We start from the raw sequence: 26,718 nt of genomic DNA, 5'->3' as shown, positions 1-26,718 counted from the left end.
TAGTTTTCATTCACCCCTCCATCCCCAGGTATTAAATTAAATTTAGTGTTGGTTCTCTTGCCGAGTGAGATAATTACAACAGCTGTCAACAGTTGGTAAACAAAAATAATGATAGGGTAAACATTTAGCTTGTTTTTTATTACAACTAAAATATTTGGTTTTGTAAGCTTAAACAGCTTTTATCATCAAAAGACTTTAAAAGGTTTTAATTTCAATGCGAATATAATATTTTGTATACGTAAAGTATTTAAATTTAACTTACTATCTGTATCAATATAATTATTTCCAGCTAGAAATTGTAATGCATTAAAGCAACCTGCAGAAATCTATTATATTTAAAGTTATTATCATTTTATTGATCCATTTAATGTATGAAATATTTAATAACAATGTTTACTTACTTTGAATGCTTGCCCATTAAAAGATTAAACCAGATTACTTGCATTCAGGCATAAGAATAAGCTGCATACATATTTTCTATTAAACCAAAATAAAATATTCACCATGTACAGTTTTTTTGTACCAAATTGGTATTTGTTATTGTTATTATATGCATAAACTTTACCTGCAAATATACAAATAAATTCAACTGTAAGCCCTACCACTATTTTGTTAGTTAAATTAACTCAAAATGAATGAATAAATTAATATAAAACCAAAATGAAAAGTACAAAAAAGTGTCCAATTATTTTGTACTCAAATAAATATTATTTTGCTCACTTTATCTAGCTTTTTTTGTTTCGTTGACCCCACACTGCATGGCATATAAGTTTTAATTTAATAAATGTGAAAATAAACTGCAACCATTTCTGGCCAAAACACTCTTTTATTGCTTAGTTGTTGCCCCCGTATGCACGCACACACACTTTGGCAAACACAATTTAAAACTCGTTCCATTAATTAAAATGTTCGGTTAAATATTTAAATTGGAAATGCCAGAATCAGCAAGTTTGTGTGCACAAAATTAAATTGTTTACTTTTTGGTAGATGTGCTTGCGCAGAAATGCGATAGATATTATTTTAGATTGCATTTAGCCGGACAGTAAACAGTGCTGAACTTTACTGTTGGCCAGTGCCTTCTATTTGCATTCCTCGTTAGCCGCACTGCAAAAGGTCAGTTAACCCGGGCATCTTAACTTTAACCGAAAGACGAAAACGGCCGAAAGGACATGTCATTAATTATGGATGCGGCAAATGCGAATTTTCAACTCCCCGGACTGGGCGGCAGCATCCCCAAAAAATATTCGGCCATTGTAAATGACATTTGCGGCACATCACACCAGGTCCCCTGTAATGCGACAGAGAAAAAAGCCACTGACAATATGAGATTTTTAATATTGAATAAAGTTAGATTAAAAGGAAATTTGTAAATTAATTTAATTTCATTTAAATATTGATATTATATTTGAATTTTGTCTCATTTTTAAGTTAACAGAAAACTTTTCAATGAATTCGGATCGGATCTGGGTATAAATATAATATAATATATATAATAATATAATATTTGTTTATTTACTGATAATACTCATACTCATACAAGATAATTGGTCATTTTTAAAAGAGTTTACAGACTAAATAATCAAGGTCTAAATTGTTTATTCTGAACAACAAATCGTTTGAATTTTAGGACTAAAAGAGTTCCTAAGGCTCTCAGATTTATTTCAATGAACTTAGGTACTTCAAATAATATTAAATATTTCACGGTTAATAATGGAATTTTTTATTTGATTTAAAAATTGTATCTTTATAGCAGAAACCTAAAGAGTAGACAGTTAAGATATTACGGCCGGTAACCACAAATACCATCAATTTTAATAAGAAAAGTAATCTTAGCTAGATATTTTATGATTTATAAATATAAATAAAATGTATTCTATATTTTTATAGATATTTTCCAGTGCACTCATCCTCCGGGCAATGCATGCGAAATTCACTTCAAACTAAAGTACGAAAAAAGTAGGGAAACGAAGGAAAACTGCCAGCCGCCTTAAACCGATGTGCCATGTAAATAGTACGCTTTGTGGGCGAGGGGAAAAGGACGAGGGGGGGGGGCGGTGTTTCGGAAAATCCACTTCATCGGCGACGGTGGGCGCGGAAAAGTGTGTCACTTGCAGGCTCTCAAGGCGCATGTCCTGTGAGAGGAAAAGCGGCTGCCGCCTGATGGTGATTTTTCGCCCAAGACCAACGATTTCACCAACGATATTCGCATTTTCCACCCAACTGCGAGGGAAATCCAGTTCAGAACGTGGTCAGACGTGGTAGCGCGTGGTCGTGGAATTTTCCGAGAAAAACCCTAAGGAAAAATCAAACAGTGCGAGGCAGCAGAAGCAACAACAACAACAACAACTAACTAGAGCAAAGGAAATTGTGAGCAATTTGTATTTTAGTAGTATATTTCTTTACGCGCGCGTCTGTGTGCGTGAGTGTGTGATGGTGTGTGATGGTGTGTGATGGTGTGTGTCTGTGTTGATGAACCGAACAGCGTGCAACAAGAAAAAAAACGAAGAAATAATGCCAAAAAAGTGCCAAACACAAACCAAAAATAAAAACAAAAAAGAAAAGCTGGCGAGCAAATATTTTTCTGCTTGAGCAGGCCAAAGAAAAGCACAAACTGCAGAGTATCCATGCTTAAAAAAGTGAAAAGCAATCAAAGTAATAAACGAAGGGGGGTGAAGGGAAGGAAAGGTGGCGATTCCGAAAGCAAATCAAAAAAATCAATGCCCTTTCTGCGGAATTATACGTTGCGTATACGTGATATGTACTAAGGCAGCCAAGTCAAATAATAATAAAGGAAATTCTCACGTGACGCATAAAACCAACGCACACACACACACACAGACAGAGTAACACGGCAGGGCCCCTCAAACACACACACACACACACTCAAACTCGAGTAAACTTACTACCTGGAACACAAATTGAAGTTGGCGAAACATATTTGCGCAGCAAAGTTGCTACACAGGGGAAAAAGAGAGTACAGTAGTTCCAAATTGTGGTTGAAAATATTGTGAATGCATTCCATATCAGCAAAGTTGTTCAATTCTTAAGAAGTTTATAGAACGACGATCTATATAAAAGCTAAAGCCATACAAAGCACACATAAAGCAAGTGCCTAAAAGTAGGCAATGAAATATTTCTTTTGTAAAATAGGATGTTATCAAAAAATATATGTATTATTACCCATAATATTTTTTATAAATAATATCACTTCTTCAAAAAAACTAAGAAAGATGAAATACTTTGTTGTTTTGATGAAATAATATCTATAAGTCAAAGCAAATCAGATAATTTCTATTTCAAAATATTTAGATATGTGAGAACTACTTTCTTTCTGTGCTTTAGTAAGCATATGATTATGATGAGCCTGGCTTGCATACTTCTTCCTCCATTTTTGGGGTTCGTGGCTGGAAAATGACAACAGCTGGACGGTCGAGTGGGCGGTGGGGTGGCCTAAGATTGCCTTTCGCCGCATTTGTTGCCGCTATTTTGCATACATTGAATTTAATGAACTGCCTGTGTGTGTGTGTGTCTTGTGTTGGATTTGCTTTTAATAATTTAGCTGGTTGCGGACTAAATGGCGCTTTTAAAGTATAAACCGTCAGGCGACCCCAATATGGGCGACAAACGAGCGAGATGAGGCAAAAATAAAAGTATAAAAAAAGGCATGGGAAGAACACGAACCATTAAATGCCCCTTCGCACCCTCGGTGCGTTTGTATGGGTAAGCGGCGTCTGTTTGTGTGTGTGTGTGTGCAACCCCAAGTCGGAAGGGCAGGCATACTAACACACTTTAGCCGGAGGACTACGTCATCCTGGCCCAGAAGCTTTGAAGTCCAGAAACACAGAGCCCAGAGGCCAGCAGCCAAACCAAACCCAACCAAAGCGAACCGAACCATACCAAACCAAGCCAAACCCAAGCGAACTCGGGGTCCTTCCAACTTTCCTTTGGCGTCGCCACATTTTCGCACTCACAATCACATCGCGTGGCATATTCATACGCCTATGGGCGTAAGGATACGGAATAGGCATAGGCATATAGTCTGGCCCCCACTAACACACTCGCATCATGGCGAACACACATGCACAGTGGGGTGAAGTTATAAGGACTCGAGTTCCGCTGCTCCTCCTTCGGATCGATTCCGGCTAACACAGACTTTGCGGCAGTTGCCAGAGCACACACTAAGCGAAAAAGGGATACAGTATCTAAAAAGCTTTAACTCCATTTCAAAAATGTACTATTTCCATTCAAAACCAAGTTTTCTTTAAGGTGTTTGAAAGTATGCAGCACTTTCTGCTCAGATTTAAAGTGATTTTAAGTTATTGACATATGCGTTTTGTTTAGGAATTACAAAAAAGTCAAGGTTCTTGGAAATATAGAGTTTCTTAATTTCCTTTTGTTTAGAAGGTCTTGAAATTAAAAATTAATAATATAATACTTATTATAGGAATAAAACTATTATTTTTTATAATTTATGTATGCATTTCAAGTTGAAAAAATTGCTTAGAGGATATCCTTTAAACTAAAGTTTAGTTGGAAATGATAGTTGTTCTCAGCCAGAATGATAGTTTTGCAACCAGACCTCTCCCCATTTCATAAATAAACAAATTTCTATAAATTTTAAATTCAAGCCTAATCAGACAACCGCTTGGCTGCTACATTATATAAGAAAATGTGGTTTTTTTCTATAAAGATGATTCCCTTTTGGACTGTTTATTTTCTCAGTGAAGTGTCAGCAGTTGCAGTTGCAGTTACTTCGCTTACTTGCTGCACGACAATCTGCATGCGGCATGACATCGCGGAGCTAAGGACACGGAATCGAGGGGGCAACGGGGCGTGGCAGAGATACCGCCTCGATGGAGACGTCATCAATTTCCATCCAGCCTATAAATATACGAAACGTATATGTGCCACTAAAGATGCCTTGGGGCCCGCCGGCAAGTGTTGCAGTAAATTTCGAGCAGATCTGCCGGCATGACCCTTGACCTTCGACTTGCACCATGTGCCATTGGTTCCCCCTTGATTTGCCAGCTTATGCTTCGATTTGTCGCCCCCTAACCCCCATTCGCCCCCTTAACCATCTGCCGCCTGCAACTGCAAAATCATTTCCCATCGCAATCGCATGTCGACCAGCAGAAATAATACTACAAAAAAAAAAGAGGAAAGAAAATAAGACAAGTAATATAGCAAACCGAAAACCCAACCAGAAATCCTTGTCGCACAGTTTGCGTTTATAATTTATATATTACATTCCCGTACGAGGCTTCTCTTGTTTTAGTTGCGCATTCGGCCTTGTCCTGGCCAAGTATCCGTATCCGTATACGAACCAGAATCGAAATCCGTATCCAAGGGAGGCCTTTAAGTGTGCCCACTGGCATTTCGGGTTCCCAAGGAGGAGCTGTCCGCTTTATGGCTATTAAAATATGCATTTAAATACCATATACCCATATACCATCTACCTCATATACCATCTACCATATAATCTCCGATGCGGCCTGCGTCTGTCTCCGGTTTTCGGATGAGGAAGGCCTTCATTTTCCGTTCTCGAGTGTGTGAGTTCCTTTGGGGCGTTGTTGAAAATTGAAATTGTGCGCTTATTTATGGAACCCTGCTAGGGACGCTGGCGTTGATTGCCGTAACGCCCCATTGCCTGGTACATGACTATAATAATGATTGCCATTTTTATAGGCCAGCAGCTCCTTTGGCGGCGAAGATAAATTGTTTGCTGGCTGCCTGGCTGGAAAATCGTTTCACTTCGACATTTGAATCCTTTTTGGCGGAAAGTTTCAGCTTTCCTTTCGGCTTGGGTCAGCGCATGAATGCCAATGAAGTGGGACCGCAATTTCTGATTAAGTACAGTGGCGAACAGAGCGTATACTTAATTTTTTGGGCAAATACTGGGGGTCCGAGGTCCTTTAACGGTTGACAGCTCCTCCCATAGGCGCGGTTAGCTTAATTGCACTAATTAATTTGGCTGAGGTGAGTCTGTAAATTGTGCTCAGCCCCCTGCCAACCAGCTATCCCCACTATGTGTGTCCTTTAAGTAGCTTAAGGATAACTAAATGCCCGCCTGTGTTGGTGAAGTGACCATCTCTGGGGCTTTGGTGTGTGTATTTGTCCCACCTCCAGGATAAATAATACAATTGCTAGCAGTCGACTGGCCCCGTTTTGCTGATGACACACAGAGCCGGGGAGTCGAGAACTCGAGGAGTCGACTGCTTGGACCTCTGACACCGCCAAGTGCCCCTCATTATGACCCCAGTACATGTGTACAATGGTATATGGTATATATATGTGGCTGCACGTGTGGAATATTAAGCAAACTGTGCAAACAGTCGTTGTCACATTAACCATGTCATGGCAAGTGCATATGCCAGTCAATAGTCCCCGACTATGGGCTTAAGATTAAAAAGCCCTCCACAAAAAAAAAATTCGGTATAATAGGGATTTAAATAGCGGTTTTCGAATGATTTTTTAAAAAATGAATCAACATTTTTCCTTAAAAGTTCTTAAAATTGGGGAATTGTCTCGATTACTCCATTTCGTTTTTTGAGGTTTCGAGACATCAAGAGAGATATTCTGTTACTTAAACTATTTTAAGAATTTTCTATCGCTTTCTTGATCGCTTTTTCCGGTTCTAAATGGTGAACCAATTTTATCTCCAATAATAATTCTGTGAAATGCTGCAAAGGTTATAAACTGGTTAAATACCATGTGTTCTAGAAATATGTTTATATCAGTCGTTTATTCCTATACATCATTCGTTCTTATCAAAGCTTTTAGTTTGAAAGTTCGTGAATAAAGCCGGATTCCGCAAAACGTTGATTTGAGACTTTGTGCTCTTATCTTTTTAGCTGCTAAGCAGGTCTTGGAGTGTTCGTGAATGCATTCAGAATTAGTTTATTCGAAACATTTGACTTCTACACTTATTAAGTGTTTGCTTTGTGTTTGTGATTATAAACAATATTATAAAAATCTTAAAGCTAAATAAGACACAATAAATGTTGGTTCCTATCTTCTAAGGCTTTTCGCACATAAGGTCAAAAGTTAAGAATACATATTTTTCTTAGTGTAAGCCACCTTTTAGACCGCGTTCTATTCATAGCACGCATTTAAGTACTACATATTTCCGTGCGTGATCAATGGAGTGTGCGTTCCAGTCATTTTATGCGCAATTAAAATAACCAATGGCCGTCCAACGGCAGCCGCTTAGCGCCACTTCGCGTTCTAAATGGATTCCCGAGCTTATGGATCCCCGGGCTTAGGCTGGGGAAAAATCGCATTAGCGATGCAAGTGGGTGTGTGAGAAGCCTATGCATGCCATATGCAAAAGCCCCATTTTTCGCACGTGTCCTGCACTCGACGCAGAGGTTAAATATTGCAGCACTTTCATGCGATTTCTGGAAGCCCCACCCAATCTCATCCCAACCCATCCCAGACCAGCCACATCCGCAATCGCATCCGGCGGACGACGGCAAAAAGCAGTGAGATATGCAAGGCGAGAACAGAAATCGATGGGTATTGTTGGGTATATCCAGATTTATGGTGTAATTTCAGACACCTAATGGGCCGTATGATTCGATTTGCATTAATCGGGAGAGAAAGGGAAATCTTGTGGCGTTCCATGTGTTCTATGAAATCGGATTTAATACATAACTCTACTTTAAGATTCTATAACTTAAGTAATAAGATTCCGATTTAGACGTGGGATACCTCTATGAGATTGTGAATGAATTCTTTAATAATCTACTATAAAATTGTTCTTTTAAACGAGGGTCAAAGTTATAACCCATTTTCATGTTGGGACTTTACGTATTTCCAAGGGGTTACAGAATAGGAACCCGAAACTGAACTTCCAGATTTCATAACTTGGGTAATTGGATCCCAATTTAGACGTGGGATACCTCTATGAAATTGTGGTCGAATTTTCTAATATTCGTCATTAAAATTGTTCTTTTAAACGAGGGTCAAAATTTTAACCAAATTCATGTTGAGATTTTACGTTTTTCCAAGGGGTTACAGAATAGGAACCCAAAACTGCACTTCCATATTCAATAACTTGGGTAATTTGATCCCGATTTAGACGTGGGATACCTCTATGAGATTGTGTATAAATTCTTTAATAATCTACTATAAAATTGTTCTTTTAAACGAGGGTCAAAGTTTTAACCCATTTTCATGTTCGGATTTTCCGTACTTCCAATTGATTTCAGAATAGGAACCAAAAACCGCACTTCCAGATTCTACAACTTGGGTAATTGGATCCCGATTTTGACGTGGGATACCTCAATGAATTTGTGGTTGAATTCTCTTATAATCTACATTAAAATTGTTCATTTTCATGTTCAATGTTTTGTATTTTCGTATATTGAGAAGGGTATATGATATTTTATCGTACAGTCGAAACCTCAAATATGTTCTTCTAAATTTCATTACTTGAGTAATTCAAACGCATAGAAAGAGTTTAAATAGTCCTTAGTTCTAGGGTCGATTAATACATTTAAAGTGATCAGGGTAGTTGAAAAAGGCCTTAAAAATAATAAAAAAGGTACTTTCGTTCCCTGAAATATTTATAGCGCGCAGTCTATGGGTATCTCAGAATTTAGAGCCCAGACTTGACTTTTTCCATCTGTCTGTCTGGCTGGCTATAATGTGGGTGAATTTGCAGACTGCCACATTCATCGTTGGCCCGACACCGGGAAAATGTACTTGGTTTGGGATTTTGGATTTAACTGCGATGCAAATGCGACTTCGGATGCATTGTTGATGGTTTTTTGCATGGCAAGCGAATTTAATGGCACAAAATTTCTTTTGTTCGGGAAATTGAGTTTAAATTGCCTCCGCAAATCGACGCCAGAATGAAACTGGGCCACCAAAGATCGAACACAGAGTGATATCCGCTCATTTCCCCCTCTTATCCAATTCCTATGGAAGTGCCACAGACAAAAGGGCAGCAGATGAATCACAAAGTGTATTATTGCCCTGGGTGTGTGACATGCTGACATATCTGATTTGGTACAATCAACGAACTGAACGCCTCGTTGCGTGCATTAGAAACTCATTAACCGGGTTCATATTCGCCAGGCTTTTGGTTGGCTGCACACCGGTCGTATGGGTGATATTTCTGTGGGGCAAAAACGGGGCGTATGGTTGATATGGCACACTATTGTTATGTGGCATTTGCACTGCAAAATATTTATTTGACAGCTGAAAGCGCAAAGTCAAACCATTTATTTATAATAATGTGTCAGGCGGCGGCAAAGGTTAAAAGTTGCCCATCGACTGCCATCAACTCGGGGCAACAACTGGAATCAATTGCAATGGCAACTCGATGGAAATCCGTTTACATTGAACTCGCTCTTGCTTCCTCTTTCCACGTCCACGCCCCTTCCGCCTATCCGCCCCTCTGCCAGCGGAAACGGAAATGCACAATGGCAAAAGGCAAGCGCCGCCCGACGACAAAGCCTCGAGTTTATTTATTATCAAAGGGCATGGGACATACATCCGCCTGGCAAGACAAGCTGCAAATCTTCACCGGCTCTTTATTCGGCTTTCAGAATTTCTGCCATTCTGCATTTCAGTATTTAAGACACGACCCTCGTGGGTGGGCATGGGCTAATTGGGCGGTGGGTTGGCACAGAAGTTTCCAGGCCAGCTACCCTTTTTGTGTGGAGAGTCATAGGTAGTCAAAGTGTGCAGGAACCGCCGCTTGCCACGCCATGTTTCGTGATTTCCTTTGATTCAATGCGTTTGCTTTTAGGGGGGCCGAACGATGAGGTATGATATAAGGGGCGGAGGAATGGTAGGGGATGGTCGGGGGAGGTCCCGGCACACGCCCCCCACAACGTGTACAACTCACGCCATTTCCGCTCGCCAGGCGCCTTGCTGTTGTCGTCGGCATCGTCACAGTGCACTGGCAGAAAATCGACTATGATTCAAGAAATTACTAAATAGGTACTACAACAAAAGATACATTATGATCTTAGCTAGAAAATGATAAAAATTATAAATGTACTTGAAAATGTATCATTTTGTGTATTGGAACAAATGTTTTTCACATTGAGCAGAATATTTAGAAAATTAAGAATGGAGTTGTTAGTTGCATTAAAATTTCGTTGGGTTTTATCAGCATTTAATACCAAAATACTACTACTATGTAATATTTTTGTAAAACCCATTTACTATTTATTTTTAATATATTTGGTTGATATCAATATTGTATTTTCCCAAAAAAAGAGATATAATTGAAAAAATTCCCCTTAAAATAAATGTTTTTTTTGTCTAAAACCAAAAGATCTGTTGCCAATTCCAATATATGTGTTTTTCCTATCAGTGTGTAACCTTTGTTTGTTTGGTCGCTGGCAATACTTTATTGTATTTCGCAGTTTTCGCCATTTTATTTATTGCCCTTCACATGGCAACCGAAAGCGAACCAGGGCGCCTCCAAAGGCCCCAAATCCTACGAAGCCTCCATCCACATACCCATCCATCCACCTCCACAATCACATCCACCTGCGTCTCCGAAAAATGCCTCGAAGTTCAACAGTTTCGCCTCGTTACAGCGATCATAATTCATTCATATTTGGCCTGGCATTCGTATAATCGTATATTCGTATATCCACTTAGTAATCGGGGTCTTTCCCGTCGCCCAAATGAAATGCGAACCCAAATTAATTCATAATGAGGCGCAGCGAAGCAACAGCAGCCAGGAATTTTTCGAGCTTGCTTTTGCTTTTGCTTTTTGTTTGCTGCAATTTGACAACATGCGATATTTAATTGAGTTTTAATATACGTTACACACACATAAACCTTCGCTGGGGGAGCATTTGAAATATAAAACTAAATGTAACGTAATTTAGCCATGAATGCGATAAGCATTACTCACACCCTGTTGCCAAAAGAAAGCGAGGGTAAATGGATCGGATTTTACGTGGGAAGTGAAAGGGAATGAGTCACGAATTAGCTAGCGAATTTTTATATTAATAAACGTACGCTAAGTAATATTATTAGGAAGCCCCAAAGGACCATGCAATTTAATTTCAAATGTAATTCAACAGCAAAACAAGTTTTTATTAGTACTAAGGGAGTTTGCTTGAGGACTTTGGACAATTAAAGTGCCGGGACAATTTTCATTATTTTCACTTTCATTACTTTCACCTTTTGGGGGGGGGGGGGTGGAGAAAGTGGAAGTGGAGCCCTGAGGGTCTGATTCATGGAGCGTGTCCGCAGAAATGCATCTGGAGACCAGCACAAAGGAATGCCATCCAGTGACCTGTAATCGACTCGAATCGATGTTCTTGCCCACTGATTGCTCAATCGCCCATTTCATTTGGGTTTAATTTTCGCCATCGCCATCGCCATCGCTATCGTCTCTGCCAGAAAATTCAGAGCGATTCCCCGCGGGTTCAAACGCATTCAATTTGCCACACTGAAATTTGCAAAAGCTGAGGGCAATCCAATTAGCAAATTTCCAGTGCTCTCAGCATTTTTCCCTTCACCGTCATATTTTCATATCTGACTTTGGTTTAATTAATTCTGAAAATTCCAATTCAATCACCGGCCCCAAATTGAGGTCTCTTTGGAAGGTAGAACATTGATTTGATTATTGAGGCCCAGGATTGGATGGGTTTAAGTTTTTGGCTTATGCTGAAACAGCTTCTTTTAAGACGATTTAACTACACATATTTATTTCAATTTCAATGGATTATATTTTATATGCATTTCTTTTAGTTTACTTAAAAATAATTTTATTCATCTCAAAGTAATTCAGTTTCAGCTAAGAATATTATTCAAATAAGTTCTTTTTATTTGCGCTGAGTGATTTTAATCAAGGAGAGGAGAACTCATTGTCCTTAATCGATTCGACTTTATTTTGGACATTGAAATATTGATTTAATCATTGAGTTGTGGCCGCAAGCTGGTTTTATTTTGGGGATGTGAGCTTGAGCTTTCCTCAAATAAAATAGAAGCAGATTCTATTAGTTTGACTGATTCTTTGGGCCCATTTAATGGCATATTCAGTGGGTTTTTGTGTGGGTGTCTTTCTGGCTGGCCAAGAGCGATGGTGTGGTTATCCGTCTTCGTCCTTTGGTCCTTTGTCCGACCCACTGACTGCCGCCTTTCTCTCTGGCTGTCTGCGGTTGTGTGTGCCAAATGCCAGGCCATTTGTTCCGAGCACATAAATCTTGGCAAATAATTGCTGTAATGGCACGCATTCGCAAAGATTCTGGCCTCAATCGATGGAGGGCCGCTTAAAATATGCGAAGCGAACTGCATTTTGGCTCTGCTCTTTAGATTCTGCACTTAGATTGCTCCCATCGGCAATCAATAAAGTTTAGCATGCAGCAAGTACAGGCAGCCATCTTTAACTCAAACACTAGAAGTTTAGTTTTATATTTTTAAAAAGTGAGTTTCCAGCTTGAACTTTTTTTTTTCAGTCCACGAACTGTAGCCAAAGTAATCAATTTAGGTAAATATTTATTCGATGCCTTCCTGTCACCCGTTTTTAGTGCATTCACTTTTTTCTGTTTATTTTGGCTCTGTGACACATATCAAAGTGTCAATTAATATAGTAAATGTCGATTTTAAATGTCGTTTTTCATTAGCCAAATTAAAAGTAGATCAATGTCAAATAAGAAAAATACAAAAATGGATCTAAAGGCTTAAAGTTACAACAAAACCATAGAATATTGGGAATTCCTTCAAAAGTTTTTTTCCTGCTTTCCCAATAAAAAATACGATATAAAAAAGGAAATAATATTATACCCCATACAACTTGTATAAAGATAAGAATAAATAAAATGTCATTCCAAATTAGAAAAAACTTCTACCCAAAAAAAAGACTTAAGTGCTTTTAAAAATGTGATATTTAAAAAAAAGTTATTTTTACAGAATCAGTTAGGGCCTTAGACTCAGCTGTTAAATATACTATGCGTTTTCGGTTACAAAAGCTCTTTTTTACTTGTACTTAAAGAAGTTACCCTGTATCTGTATCTGTATCGGCATTTTCATCTGTATCTGAAACCGAGCCGAGTATCTATCTATCTATCCGGCTGGCGCTTAGCCAGAGTGCGTTCCGTTTTGGCGGCGTCTGTGGAGCTCGAGCCCACTTGGACTGGCGCTGTTTCTGTTTGCCCTCGTTCCGCCGGCTTTTCCATGTGGAAGGGCCCATTGTTTGGCTAAGCCATCTACATATGTATGCTGGGATGTTTGACTGTGCATTGTTGTTACTGCAAATACTCGAACTACACACACGCAAACACAAACACACCCACGTGGGCGCTCGGCACATGTGTGTCCTTAGCCATTGTTTGCTGAATTTATTGCACGAATTTCTGAATTGGCTCTCTGCGACTGTTTGTAGTTTTATTTTCTTATTTTTACACCCCTAAGCGCGTGTCCTTGAGGCTTATGCTAAAACAATGGGACTTCCTGGCCCCGAAAAGTATTTATTGGACGAGTCGCCACATATCCTGGATGTGGTGAAACTAAGGGACGTGTCAGCCATCATCCACCTGCCTTATGATTTATGCTTATGTCATGTTAATTAGCTCGATCTCTGCCTGATTAGGGTTACCTCATCTGCGTGGGCCCCTGCGTTGCGCATACGACACGTTGTCACAGGCGAAAATATTTAGTACAGCCGCCGGCAAAACGAACGCGGCGTACGTGCTACAGTGAATATTGGCTTGGGAAAATTCTAAATTTCAGGATATCAACTTGGGAATAGGATGTAAGTAATGTAATTTTATTTCGTGTTTATGAGATAAACAGTACCCCTTAGCTTACCAAAAAATACTGTAATACTTGTAACCTTTTAACCTTTTTGACCCATTTTTAAAGTTTCTTCAATATTTATTTACAGATATTTCAAACAAATATTTAATTTTGAACAGAAACCTTAAAATCCTCTTTAAAAAGTACGAAAAGGTAGGATAAAATCTAATAAAGACATACTCGAATGCCTCATAAAAAACTTTATTGACAAGAAATATTTAATTTACGTTCCTAGTTAGTTTGTGAGTTGCCCCAGTGGATATTATGAGTACAGTGAACTCTGTGTGTGACGAGCGTCAAGCAAAGGCGTTGCAAGAACAAAGAAGTGCCATGACATGAACTCCTATTTGATATCATTACTCCAGTAATTAGTAATTAGTGAGCAAATTGAACCTGGATAATAAACTAGACTAAATTGCAGGCCACGATGAGTGAACCTTCACTGTACCCACGAAAGTTGAAACGACATCCGGTGCGGCAGATGCTGTTGCTGCTGATGTTATGGTTGTAATTTCCTTGTTCGTGGTTGCCTTTCATGTGACAGGCATTTGTCTCATCAACATCAACATCACCATGTCCCAATCCCCCTTTGTCATCCTCTTAAGACCCCGAGTCCTGAGGTCCCCTCGGTTGTCACAGCTTTTGGAGGACTGAAAGGCAGTCACATGGAATATATTGCGTATACGCCGTGTAATGAATACGCATCGTCCAATTGACAACGCATGAATTTATGAAAAACGAAAAACAATTCCTCGTTTTGCAAAGTGGAGAACGGGGCAGATATGTTGGCATAAATATGCAACATGTTTCCCGTACATCATTTGCGCCCCAGTGCGTCACGCGTTTACGAGTTTCTCCTCCTCGCAGGACATATCCGCAATCGTAATCGCATGGGAAAACCGAAACCGAGGCCAAAACAGGCTTAAACCGATGAATTCGTGTTGCGAGCGAGCATAAATTGGAAGACAATAAGGATTTTTACTGTCAGCCTGGCTGGAAAATCCTGGCAAAGTTCCTCCTCTGGGTGCCCGAAAGCATTTATTCTCAAATCAGCACCAAAGCTGGCTCATTTGGCTTGTAACCAAGGGCAAAAACAAAAGCAATTTTCCTGTCAAGGACTGCTCTCATGAGTGTATGTTTGCATAAAAAATTGCGATTAGCCCTTCATTTTTGGCAAATCTTTATAAATAGAACTGCGGACATTTTTACACATTTTGTAGGTTCAGGGTTTTTCAATTTAAGCCTTGATTGATCCCAAAAATAAATCTTTATAAATAGAGCTGCGGACATTTTCATACCTTCTGTAGCTTGAGGGCTTTCAATTTATGGCTGGTTTGATCCTAGAAGTACTGTGAGAATATAAATGACAACATTTCCTTTTTTATTTTCGTCTTTAATATAACAATGCACTACCTCAACCATAACCCTGATTTTATATACAAGTACATTTTCCATATATACATAAATAGCCTGAGACAATAGACTTTTCTTGTCAAGGTCTATTTGTACGTAGACAAATTCCTAAAAATACTTGCGGTTGGCATTCTTTTGACAAATCTTTATAAATAGATGTGTGTACGTTTTTAGACTTTAAGAGCAAACAAGCTTCATTGTAAATGGATGGTTATTAATGTTAGGTAGCAGTGTTTATTCAGGCCAAATTGTGGTTTCGGTTGGACGTTATTTGGCCAGACTGCAGTTTATTATTTTACCATATTAGGTTTGATCTTGATCCCAAAATAATTGTGTAGAAGTATATTGTTTAAGCCCTGAATAACAGGAGAGATCTTAGGTTAAGCCCTCACTCAACTTGAATGCTATTAATGCTGAGCAACTCTGTTTATTTTGGCCAATAGAATGTGTTGCTTTTGGCCTAAGGTTGCATAGTTACCATGCATGTTTTGACCAGATATGCAGACGAATGCCACTTTTTGGCCACAATTGCTGACTAAACAAGCACCACTTGTCGCCTGAACATGCGTTGCATGTTCTAAAACACATGATTTATTCAACGGTCGGTCGTGTCCTGCGCAACCACAGCACACAAATCATTGTCATGCAATTAAATAATATAATCGAAAATGGATTTTAATTAAACGCTGCAATATTTTTGGCACAACAATGGATTTAAACCGTCCATATCCGTTGGCCGGTTGATTGGTGGCTGTGGGTGCGCCTAATCCAATTAACTGTCATAGACACACAAATTGGCCTTCACTCAATTTCGGTGTGAGCAGTGCCAAAAGGCCAAAACGCCGCCCACAGGCTGTGACAGTTTTCGTCCTGTCCGGGCTATTTTGACCCCAAAAGGAGGGCTTGGGTGGAGCCGAGAGCATGTGTCAGTTTTGGTTTCAGTTACAGACTTTTGGTGGCACTTTCGGAAATTGTTTCAACAACGGTTTGTAATTTCACACGCCGCAAAGTGATTAGCCCGGCTTTTGTCCCCCTGATTGAATCCCCCAGCTGCAAAACTACCGAACACCAAACAGCAAACACCAAACCCAACTAACCCAAAATCATTTTCCGTTTCTTCCTCTTGCAGTGACAGACTTTGATGTGAACCGGAAACGAGGGTAAAGGCTAAAAAAGCAAAGGAAAATAGAAAAAAAAAACAGAAACAGGAACAGAGGAGCCAGGCCAATAGTGTGCAAATTGATATAGTCGGAGCAGCATGGATGAGGAGCACGACGACGATCGAATAATATGAGATTAGATGGGGCTCTAGAGCCCCGGCCCCGTCAAGGAGCTGCCATCTTCAAGGGCCGCGAACCATGTGAGACACAGCAACAGCAGCCAGCTGATGAAGACGACGAGGCCACAGACGCTGAGTGTTTGACCACCAACCACAGCATCAGCAGCAACAATTGCCAAGTCAACTTGGTCCTCAAACCAGAGAGAACAACATCAACAACGCCCAAGCCCACGTCCACGCCCAGAAAAACAACTGGAGGCAGAGGTAAAGGCAACACCACCAACACCGCTGCCGTGAAAGCGCGTACCATTTTAATGGCGCCCAACGTGGGGCATCAGCGGAAGAGCCTTGGCCTTCGACTTCCGATGAAGCAGGGCCGCAGGATGATAGGATCTGGCTGGGAAGGCCTTAACGGCCTGGTCCTGTGCCTGATTTCCGTTATTGCCCTGCTGCCGCCGCTGACGCTCGGCGATGACGGTGACAATTTCTTTGCCGTGAATGCCTTTAGCGCGGGTCCGGAGACGACAACGCCAGAGTTTGGTAAGTAGTAGTCCAAGGCCCAGATAAGAATGCTGCACCAGACCAGGCAGCGGGATTATGATGGGCTTAGCCCCGCTTAAGTATGCGATTTAGACCGCAAAATGGCGTTATCAAGGTGTCATATGTACATTTATAAAGCGACTGCCTTGACAGTCCTTTGTTCATCCAACTGGTGGCATTTCCTTTGCAATTGCATAAGTTATACAGTGGCTTCAAATTCAGCAAGTCTAGATAAGTGCTGAATTTTATTGCCTGTGTTATGTGTTATCTTTAATGGGAACTTTAAATCGTTCGACTTTGACTTTCAAATGTATGCCACTCTTGATATTGCATACATGTATTATTACTGTATTTAAATACACTATAGGATTTCCAAACAAAATTTTTTCGTTAGGTCTAAGAATTTGAATAAGCCCAATCCTTGGAAGCTGCCTGCCTTTAAGCGATTTTCATACCTTCATACAGGCAGACAGAACTTCTTTATATAATTACCTTGCCTTCCAAAGCCCATTTGCTGAAAGCTTTTCTGAGCGTTAGAGTAGTTTTCTCATCCGAAACTTAAATGGCCTGTCTGCAATGTGCTCTAGTCAGAATGTGAAAAGTTTTCCATGTACTCGCATGGCTTTACTTTTTTTTTCTAGAAAACTAGTTGAGGAGGCCTAATGATATGGCCGAAATAAGCAAAGTTGGCTTTAATGGCACGGCCCAGTTTGGTTAATTATAAATGCCGGCTCTGTTTAATATGGGCCCTCGGCTACTCGCCTGACATGTGCAATTTGTAGTCAGATTTTAGGCCCTTCCTCTGGCTCTGGCCATTGGGTAATCGCTTTTTGGTAGGGCCATAGTCGGAAGGCCATCAAAGGATGGCCTCGGGTCACGGACATGGTCCACGCCAGAGCCCAGGGCCCCCAGGCAGCCACTTTGTCAACACTTCCACAGAATTTCCTCGCTGGTGGTGCAGCGCCACGGAAACCGAAACCAAATAAAACTCATCTGGTGGAAAAAAACGTAAGCAAAGCTTTGTGCTGCGGCAGCTGGGTTTCCTCTTGGCAGACTGCAACTGGAGGGTACCAAGGGGTCCATTGATGTGGGTCCGCTCTTAATGCATAAGTAATAGCTGCAGGTGGGTTAACCCAAAATAAATCAGTTTTATGACCTTCCCACATCTAAAAACTTTAAAGTAAAGAGATATTTCCAAAGATTTATGGCAGTTTTCCCAAAGTAAAGTTAAATTTTGCTATTAAGAAATAGCTGTTTCGGAAAAACACACTCTGTAAAGATTTGTCGTTCGTAAAATAAACGTCAGATTTAGAAAACGACTTTGTCTTCGAACAGTTTAACTTCTTATATTTAACTATAACTTTAACCATAACTTTAACCCTAATAACATTCAAGTCAATCAATGTTTTCTCATCATTATAACTCTTATTTAACTACAGATTGCCAACATGTCTTTAAGAACCCCACTTATCAGATGGTATAATTATAGACATGACTGCACTTGAGATACGAACGTTATTTCCAGTTGGGTATCCGGCGGTCTAGCACTGCTGCAAAGCCAAACCATTATTCGCATTAGCATTCATTTTTCGCAGCCCCTCGCAAACTAGAACCCTATTCATAGCCAGTGCATTTAAAAATAAACCGCAAGCAAATAGACCCAGCCCCATACCAGGCCATAAGATGCCCACTAATACCACTAATGCTGGCACATGGGCATGAACTAGAAAATAGAAAAAGGAAAATGGCGCACCCGTTTGTGCATGAGCAGCCATTTTGTTTTGTCTTTTCACTTCCGTTGGCTTAAATGTCGGCGCATCCGCTGCTTTATGTTCCTGGTTCTTTTTTTCTTGGTCTTGGCTTTGGCTTCTGGGCCCGGTAATTATGGGCCCGGAGTATATCAACAGAATTACAGGTGGAATATGGAGGCTTAACCCTTGGCTGAGATTTTTCGCCAGGCGGGGAATCCCCGGAATCCCTGGTATCCGCGGAATCCGGAGAGTTGCTCCCAAGAGCTTAATTAAGATGTGAAGGGCCGCAAAACGCAACTCACTGCCGACTCGAGTGTTTTCATTCCATTCAAAGTTAATGAAGGATTCGTAGCCGTCCAGGCTCAAGTGCACCGAAGTATGTATGCTCGGGGGAGAAAGCAAACACACGTGTGAAAAACAAAAAGCAAAAAAAGTGAAAAATAAAAACCGGAGAAAAAAGAAAACCAGCCCACACACACAGAAACACCTCGAAGGCTGGTAAAGAATTTACATTTTAATCTGCCCCCAAAGTCGTTGGGGGATTTGGAAAACATTTCGCAGAAAGTTTGTGTGGCTGCCTTTATTTTTTATTGATATGCACAGTGGCGTATCGAAAGTTTTATTTTTTAGCAGCGGTTTCATTACAAATTTTACACTTGGGATTAGTCACGTTGACGTAAGAGTAAGCCATATCCTTTTTTCTGTGTTTTTTTTTCCGATAGATTATGCCAGCCGCGGGCAAAAGAAGTTCGGCGACAAGTGCGATAATACTTTGGAGTGCGGCTTCCCCGGCTCCATTTGCGATCCCAAGAAGAAGTCCTGCCAGTGCACCGAGGATCTGCCCGTCACCAATCACATTGACAAATGTGGCAAAGGTAAGGTCATTACTGGCAACAGCCCCTCCCATATTATTTTTTCTGTTTTTCCCTGCTGTCAACCTGCCAAGTTTTCATTAAAAACGAGTCAAGAAAGCTGCTGTGGCAGCAAAGTGAAATTGTCTTGATTGCGGGGACATGGCATTCAGAAATTCTGTAAATTAAAATAGAAACTTGGCAGCATGAGGGCGGTAAAAAACTGCAACTAATGCACATTTGTCATAATTATAATTGATATTCCCACCTGGTACATTGTAAATTAAAATCAAATCGCTGGTACATTCGGAATGCGTATTTATGGCTGGGGATTGGACCGAAAAGCCACTGACAGCCGAAGAGCTATTTTTATGGGCGTGACTAAAGTGTGATTACTGGCCAAATATCTCCCGGCCATTGATCATCGACGTGGCTGACAGCCAGTCAATCAGAAGTCGCAGAAGTATCTGCCTCCCGCATCATGGCCGTAATCCCCTACGACCGGGTCTCAGAGAAGCCCTCCTCCTCGGCTGTTCCCCGATAATTTTTGTCACCGGAGTGGCTGAAGCAACTAGAAAGTCAATCCGCCCCGGCCATCATATCGCACTTCAATCAGCCATTAAATCAATCCGCAAACATCCGCGACAGCCGGGAAATATTTTCCTGATATGGTCGCTTTCGCCTGTTGTTGCTCGTTTACGGGTCACTGAAAGAAAAAGTTTCAACTTGAAAATGTTAGAAACTTGAAAAAGATTATAAGCGAGTTTCCAAAAAAGTACTTAGATTTTCTGTTCTACAGAATTAACAGAATTTATTTAAGAAAGTAATAACAAACTAGAAATGATAGAGTCTTCAGCTTGATATATACAAGTAGGTTGATATCAATCAAGGTTAATATTGATCAAGTTTCTTATGGCCAAAAGCGTTGTAAAGAAAGCTCTCAGATAAATTTGAAAATGGGAGAGATTAATTTATCAGCAATATTACATATTTTAGATCTCGAAACTAGAACCAGTAATTTAAAACTATCCAGGAGTTTTAAGATCATTTATCTGTCAAATCGAATTTAAGTTAAGATGTTTTCAAAGAAAGTAACTCGATGTATAGCATTTTTTGTCACATATCTTACTTAGGAAAGTTGCAGTTATCAATTTATTGGTTATATTATTATTAAATAATTAAGTTCTTTACAAATTTATTTATTTATATTATTAGTTAGTTGATGAATATGTTTAATCAATACAATACTTATGCCAAGTACAAATTTTAATAATTGTATTAAGAATTATAAAAGCCTCCAGCCCTTTTATTTTTTTCATCTCTTTCGCTGACTGTATAAATCCTGACCATTTGTCAACTGAACTGATTCCTTATGGTGTCCTCTTTCTCCATCCTTTTCATATCCTCGACCCACAGAGGCCGCCGTGAACGAGTCCTGCTTCTTCAACGAGCAGTGCGAGATGCGATACTTCCAGACGGAGTGCCGGGATGGGCGCTGCATCTGCCGGTTCGAGATGTCGCCCTTTTGGGACAAGGACGGGTCCGTGGAGTGCAAAGGTCGGTGGTCGCGTAGCGAGTAGACATTAAGCCGGCACTGCTTATGGTTAATGGGGCTGTGTTGTTTGTCCTTTTGCCATTTTGGCCGTTTTACAGGGCGCCAGGACAAGAGGGGACCCGAGACCTACATCGATCCGGCCATGATTGGCGTGCTGGTAGGAATGGCATTGATGTTTGTTATTATTTGTGTCGTCCTGCGATTGTTTAGCCAGTGAGTAAATTGCAATGCAAACATCTTCATCGCCCCCACAAGCACACAACACCCACGCCCACGCAAATAGTCTAAGCTTTAAATCTGGGTTAACAGTCACACACCATTTACAATATTGTATCGCTTGAGTGCACACATAATGGATTATTGTTTGTTAATATTCGAAGGGATTTTGTGATATTACAACCTAACCACTTAATAATAGTGGAAATAAGCTAATTATAATATATTTTATTAAGTAAACCTGTAATAATAATTTAGTCCGGCCGAAAGTCATAGCAACTATGGCCGATTCCTCCCTGTACCTTAAGTTTTAAACATTTGGCAACAGAGTACAATAAGTAAATAAATAATATATTTTTTTATTATTAGTCTGTTACAATACTAAACGTTGCAAGGTTTTCTCGATTGCCTAATTTACTAATTAAATACCATATATATTCAACTTTCAAAGCCCAAGGAACCACTTTGTAATATATTCTCATTCTTTTATATTTTCTGTAAAATAACTCTCACATCTTGAGAACTTCTGCTGCTAACACTTGCTATAAAAATCAAAATCAAAGACCCTTAGTTCTAAGCTCAACCAGCTCATCCGTTAGCTTGTCAATAAAGTGGGTCAATTGGCCTGTCGATGCTTTGATGGGGCTTCATCAATTTGTGGTTGGCAAGCGATACAAAATTCGAGCACCAATTAATTTCCAGTCTAATAAACAGCATTTCTGCATTAAATTGGCATTAAGTTGGAGTAACCATGGCCCCCAAAAATATATCTTGGCACAGTTACATCCCCGCTTGCTTGGCCCCGCATAAACCGGATGATAATCCGAGGAGCCATGAAATTTAACTAATTCCTGACCGTAATTTGCAGAGCTCGCTGGCGTGAGAACCGGACCATCTTCAATACGCCCAATCCTCGCCTGATGAACGTCTCCCTGCTGCGGGATAGCAAACTGCTCCATGGCCAAGAGCGCCGAGGATCCAGGATGTCGGTGCGGGCCCCATCCCGGCAGCCCAGCATGGCCTCCCTGAGACCCCACTCCCCCAATCCGTCGCTAGGTAAGACAGGTTTGTATTCCATGCCCCCCGTCGATGGTCAGGCTCCTCCTCCTCCAGTCTCTGGTTTCTGGTCTCTGGTCTTCCGCGATTGCATTTTTCGGTTCTACTCGGTTTTATCCATTTCTACTTCCAATTTTTGAATTCGTTTTCCTTATTTTCGACTCGTCAACTTGCAGAACTTTCTTTTTACAGCCAAAAACTATACGAACAGAAAGAGAGACCCCTGAATACTAACTAATCCAACCAATCAATCAGTCAGTCAGTCAGCCAATTGATCAGTCTGTCACCAAACAAAAACCGTACAAAATCACCCCTCCAACTAAACTTAAGTCACCAGTGGGTGTGGATGTACGCGAAAAACGTGATGGGAGTGTGAGAAAGAAAGAAGGCGAAACCCCCATGATATTCGATATTATTATTATATATCTAGCGTACAGTGGTAGACATTTCTCTAGGAGTACACTAATAAGTTTAAAGGATATATCGCTTATTATATTTTGTATCAATCCTTTACTCAGGTTTTGGGGTTTGAGGATAGTACTTAAAAATGTTTGAATTAGGAAAACTACAGAATTAAAGAAACCTTCAGCATGCAACAAATATATTTGAAAACCCTAGAATGGTATGGAACACTTTTGCCTGCTTTCCAAGTAAACTATTTTGACTTATAAACTGATATCATAATAAGTAAGAAACCTAACTCTGCATCAGTTAATATACAAATAATGCATTTTAATATGAAATTTTGGGAATCCCATTTCAACCTAAATAAAAATGATGATAACTTTTTATTTAAAGTGATAAATATTTGTCGGACTTAAAAATTATAAAAAATTTATTAAACTCGTTTTTTAAACTCATATACTTTTAACCTTCCTAAAATGAATGGATTAATATAATTCGGATAAAGAAAACGTTAGATTTTACTTTTAAAGTATTATTTTCTTTTAACCGACAACTAGTGCGCTGGGCTGCATAGTGACGACTATCTGGCCATATTCGCCACCTTATCCCGAACTCGAAGACCGTCCGCCGGGCTAAAGACTAAAGACTGGTGAATCATGAACAACAACTCTTCAGGGGGGCTCAATCAAATTGACTGACAGTTTAAGAACCGTTTTACTCAACGCCATTACGGTGATAATTGTTGGTGTGCTAAGCCCAGTGGACAGTTGTTTGAAATTACCTTTTTTGGGTTATTTATATTCTTATTTGAGTTTTGCGCCCCCAAGAACCCACCAAAACCACCCCCGAAACCACCCAATTAACCCACTGACTCGATGTCGCGTGCCCAGCTAAAGGCGAAATATTAAACGTATCCAACCGCTCATTCCCCCCAAAACAAACAAACACGAAACAAACTGAAACTGAAAACACAAATAAAACTGAAAACCGCAAACCGAACACCAAACACCAAAAAAAAAAGGACGTATGATCCGCTCGAAGAGCAACACACGGTCGAGTGATTCGCGGGTGAGCGACGTGTCCACCTGCTCGAGACTCCTGGAGCATCCGAGTGCCGCCAGCCAGCACAACCTGGTCCATAGCCACTTTCTGCCCTACGTGCCAACGACCACGGCCAGCACACATACGGCCACGAATGCCACCGCAACGTACGCTGCCTCGGCCACGCCCTCGCCCTCGCCCACGCCCCCGCCCTCGGCGGGTCACCAGCCACCGGCCAATGCCACCAATGTCACCAATGTCACCAGCACCACCACCACCACATATGTGTCCTCAGCGGGGGCGCCACCAGCCTGTGGTCGGACCAACAAGTTCTAGAGCTCTAGAGTTCTGCAGTTCCAGAGCCTTAGATCGCCCCGATATACCTACATATAGATACTCGAGCATATCTGTGTATGTCCGCAAACGTATCACACTCAAAAACGCTAAAAACAAACGCATCCATATCAGGGTCCAAAGAGGTAGGCAGACCTGAAAACAAACCAACACCCAAAGCCACTCCCACTTCCCAAAAGACAAACCCAAATCGTTGACAGTCTGCGTAGTGTACTCGTAAAGTTGATGTCTTGTCTAGCGAAAGTTATGTCCAAACAGTTGTAATCGTAGACTCTGGGAAATTACGTTCACTGAAATCAGAAATTATGTTAATCTTAAGTTACATTGGGAACTATTTAAAAAAAATATAACATAGTTCCAGTGGTATTCCAATTAAACACATTGAACGATAAACTTACTTTAACATTATTCTTATAATTCCCAACTGGTTCTGTCCAAAAGTAATAACCATTATACAAATTAAGGTACTTACTCAAAAATATTCCTTGATTTCAACGCTTTTTTAATGAATGTATTGATATTTTTTCTTATTTCGGTAACTATACCTGATTTCAAAGCGTTTTTTTCCCAGTGTACTCGTAGTCGTTGTTCTCGTTGTTGTTCTTGTTGGCTCGAAGTGTTGTTACCCTAGTCTTAACTTGTAGTCCAGAGTTGCGGTTAACCTGTATGTACTACTTCTACTCCAACTACCAACACACCCAGTACTAAACTTCTTAGAAGACACCCAAATAAACAAAAGCAGACACAGATGCAGACACAATCCGCTACAGATACAAAGATATACGATCGTAGATACTCGTACCAAAACCAAAACAAAATTCATCCGAATCTTTCTCTCTCTTTCTAACCTACTCTGATCCATTGCAGCATCCCTTTTGAGTTCCGTTTCCGCTTTGGTTTATTTCCTTTCTAGCACGGCTACCTATCTATAGTTTCCTTAACTGGCTTCGTTAAGATATATATAATTTGTAAGTACAGCAAGCGATCTAAGGAGTGCTTAGGTGATTATTAAATCTTAAATATGAAATCATGTGGTTTTACTTAGTATAGTGAACTCCTTCGATCGACTGCTGTAAATAGAACTTTCCACGTAGAAAACAAGGGACTCGAAGATATCCAGTGGTTTACCCCACTCGAAGTCGGGATCCCGTTGACCACATTGCTGTTGTCCTGTGATGCCAACGATAACTTCCCTTCAACCGGTTATCCGAGTAGCGAGTAGCTGAGACCGTATTTCCCCAGATACTTATCCCCTTTTCTTTTGGATCAATCCAATCCAATTTGCCCCACAGGATCCCATTCGGAGTCGCATGGCAGCAATGCATCGGCCGCCTCGGTTCGCTCCCAACGCAGCAACTCGGTGGCTCCCCAAGGCAAGGTGGCCCACCATGAGCGCCACGGATCCGCCCATCGCCAGCACCACCCACATGGACACCAGCCGAAGGAGCAGCCCCAGTCGCCGCAGGACCAGTCGCTGATCACCAACATCACCACAAATCCGGTGGCCGAGAGCGTGACCGTGGAGATCATCGAGCCGGGACAGAAATAAAGATGAGCAACGTCAGCAGCAGGATCGAAAATTTAAAGTATATAGAGCAAGATGGCATAGGCGAGATTAACTGGCTAACTCTCTGACACACGAACACTGGACACGAAATGCAAATAGAAACATATAGTCACGATATATGCACGCGATAATAAGGCGGGTCCGCTCCCAAAAGGGGCGTGGCACCGGCAACAAACACACAAAACAAAAAAAAAAATCAAATACACATGAGGCCATTGTTCGACTCTTTTTGACAAAGACAATTTTTGCAATTAATGGAAATTTTTTAAACAAACCAATTATATACTTATTATATAAATAGGGAGCATATGAAAAAAACGAACACACACATACACCCAGAACAATGCTAAATGAATTACTTACGTACGACTACACCGTAAAAAATAATTGAAAAAAAACCTTGCATAACAAATTCATACTACTCTTTTTTTCAACCAAAAAAAACAAAAAAAAAAACAAACAAACAAAGAAAAACGATAAAACCGAAAGAGGAAAACTTTATTAATTTAAAATAACATATTGTAATGCAGTTATATAACTAAGCTTTGGGTTAAAGGCTTTAAGGATTCAAAAAGAAATCACACAGCGTAGAGGAAACCTAGGGCATGATCTCAATCTTAGTGTTCTATAGCCAGCCATCGGAGGCACTGCATAGTGGCCAAAGATGCGACAAATTGGCAGAAACCAAATGTAAACCGCTGATACAACGCCTTATCTATACTTATATTATAGATCCAATTGCCGCTCTAGCTCCCACATACGGATGTTATAACCCAGAAACGACGACAAACCAAGATGAAGAAATATTTAACAACCTCGGGACCATATTTTATAATCAAAATATGCGTTTCATTGCGAAGCACGCACGTTCACATTATTCTCGTTTTCGTTTTGGTACTATATCTTATCGTTCTCGA

At 40.4% G+C, this 26,718-nt stretch overlaps 1 protein-coding gene across 4 annotated transcripts; it reads left to right on the top strand.

The window, feature by feature from the left end:
- Positions 1-2,237: 2,237 nt before the first annotated feature.
- LOC119548599 lies at positions 2,238-26,285 on the top strand. Of its 4 annotated transcripts, none has more exons than XR_005219314.1 (8): positions 2,238-2,367; positions 16,316-17,005; positions 19,479-19,631; positions 21,024-21,164; positions 21,261-21,375; positions 22,247-22,434; positions 23,861-24,359; positions 25,527-25,663. XR_005219314.1 is itself a non-coding variant. In XM_037855977.1 (7 exons), the coding sequence occupies exons 2-7, from the start codon at positions 16,477-16,479 to the stop codon at positions 25,781-25,783; spliced, it is 1,383 nt and encodes a 460-aa protein (XP_037711905.1). In that variant the 5' UTR covers positions 2,238-2,367; positions 16,316-16,476; the 3' UTR covers positions 25,784-26,285. The 4 variants fall into 4 exon arrangements, 2 of the variants coding, with proteins under 2 accessions (XP_037711905.1, XP_037711895.1); XR_005219312.1 differs by having other exon boundaries at positions 22,247-22,443; XM_037855977.1 differs by lacking the exon at positions 23,861-24,359 and having other exon boundaries at positions 25,527-26,285.
- Positions 26,286-26,718: the final 433 nt, after the last annotated feature.

The sequence above is a fragment of the Drosophila subpulchrella genome, chromosome 3R, assembly GCF_014743375.2.
Source record: "Drosophila subpulchrella strain 33 F10 #4 breed RU33 chromosome 3R, RU_Dsub_v1.1 Primary Assembly, whole genome shotgun sequence".
Classification (NCBI taxonomy): domain Eukaryota; kingdom Metazoa; phylum Arthropoda; class Insecta; order Diptera; family Drosophilidae; genus Drosophila; species Drosophila subpulchrella.
Note: the sequence above shows the minus strand (reverse complement) of the source record. Positions and strands in the feature narration are given on the sequence as shown.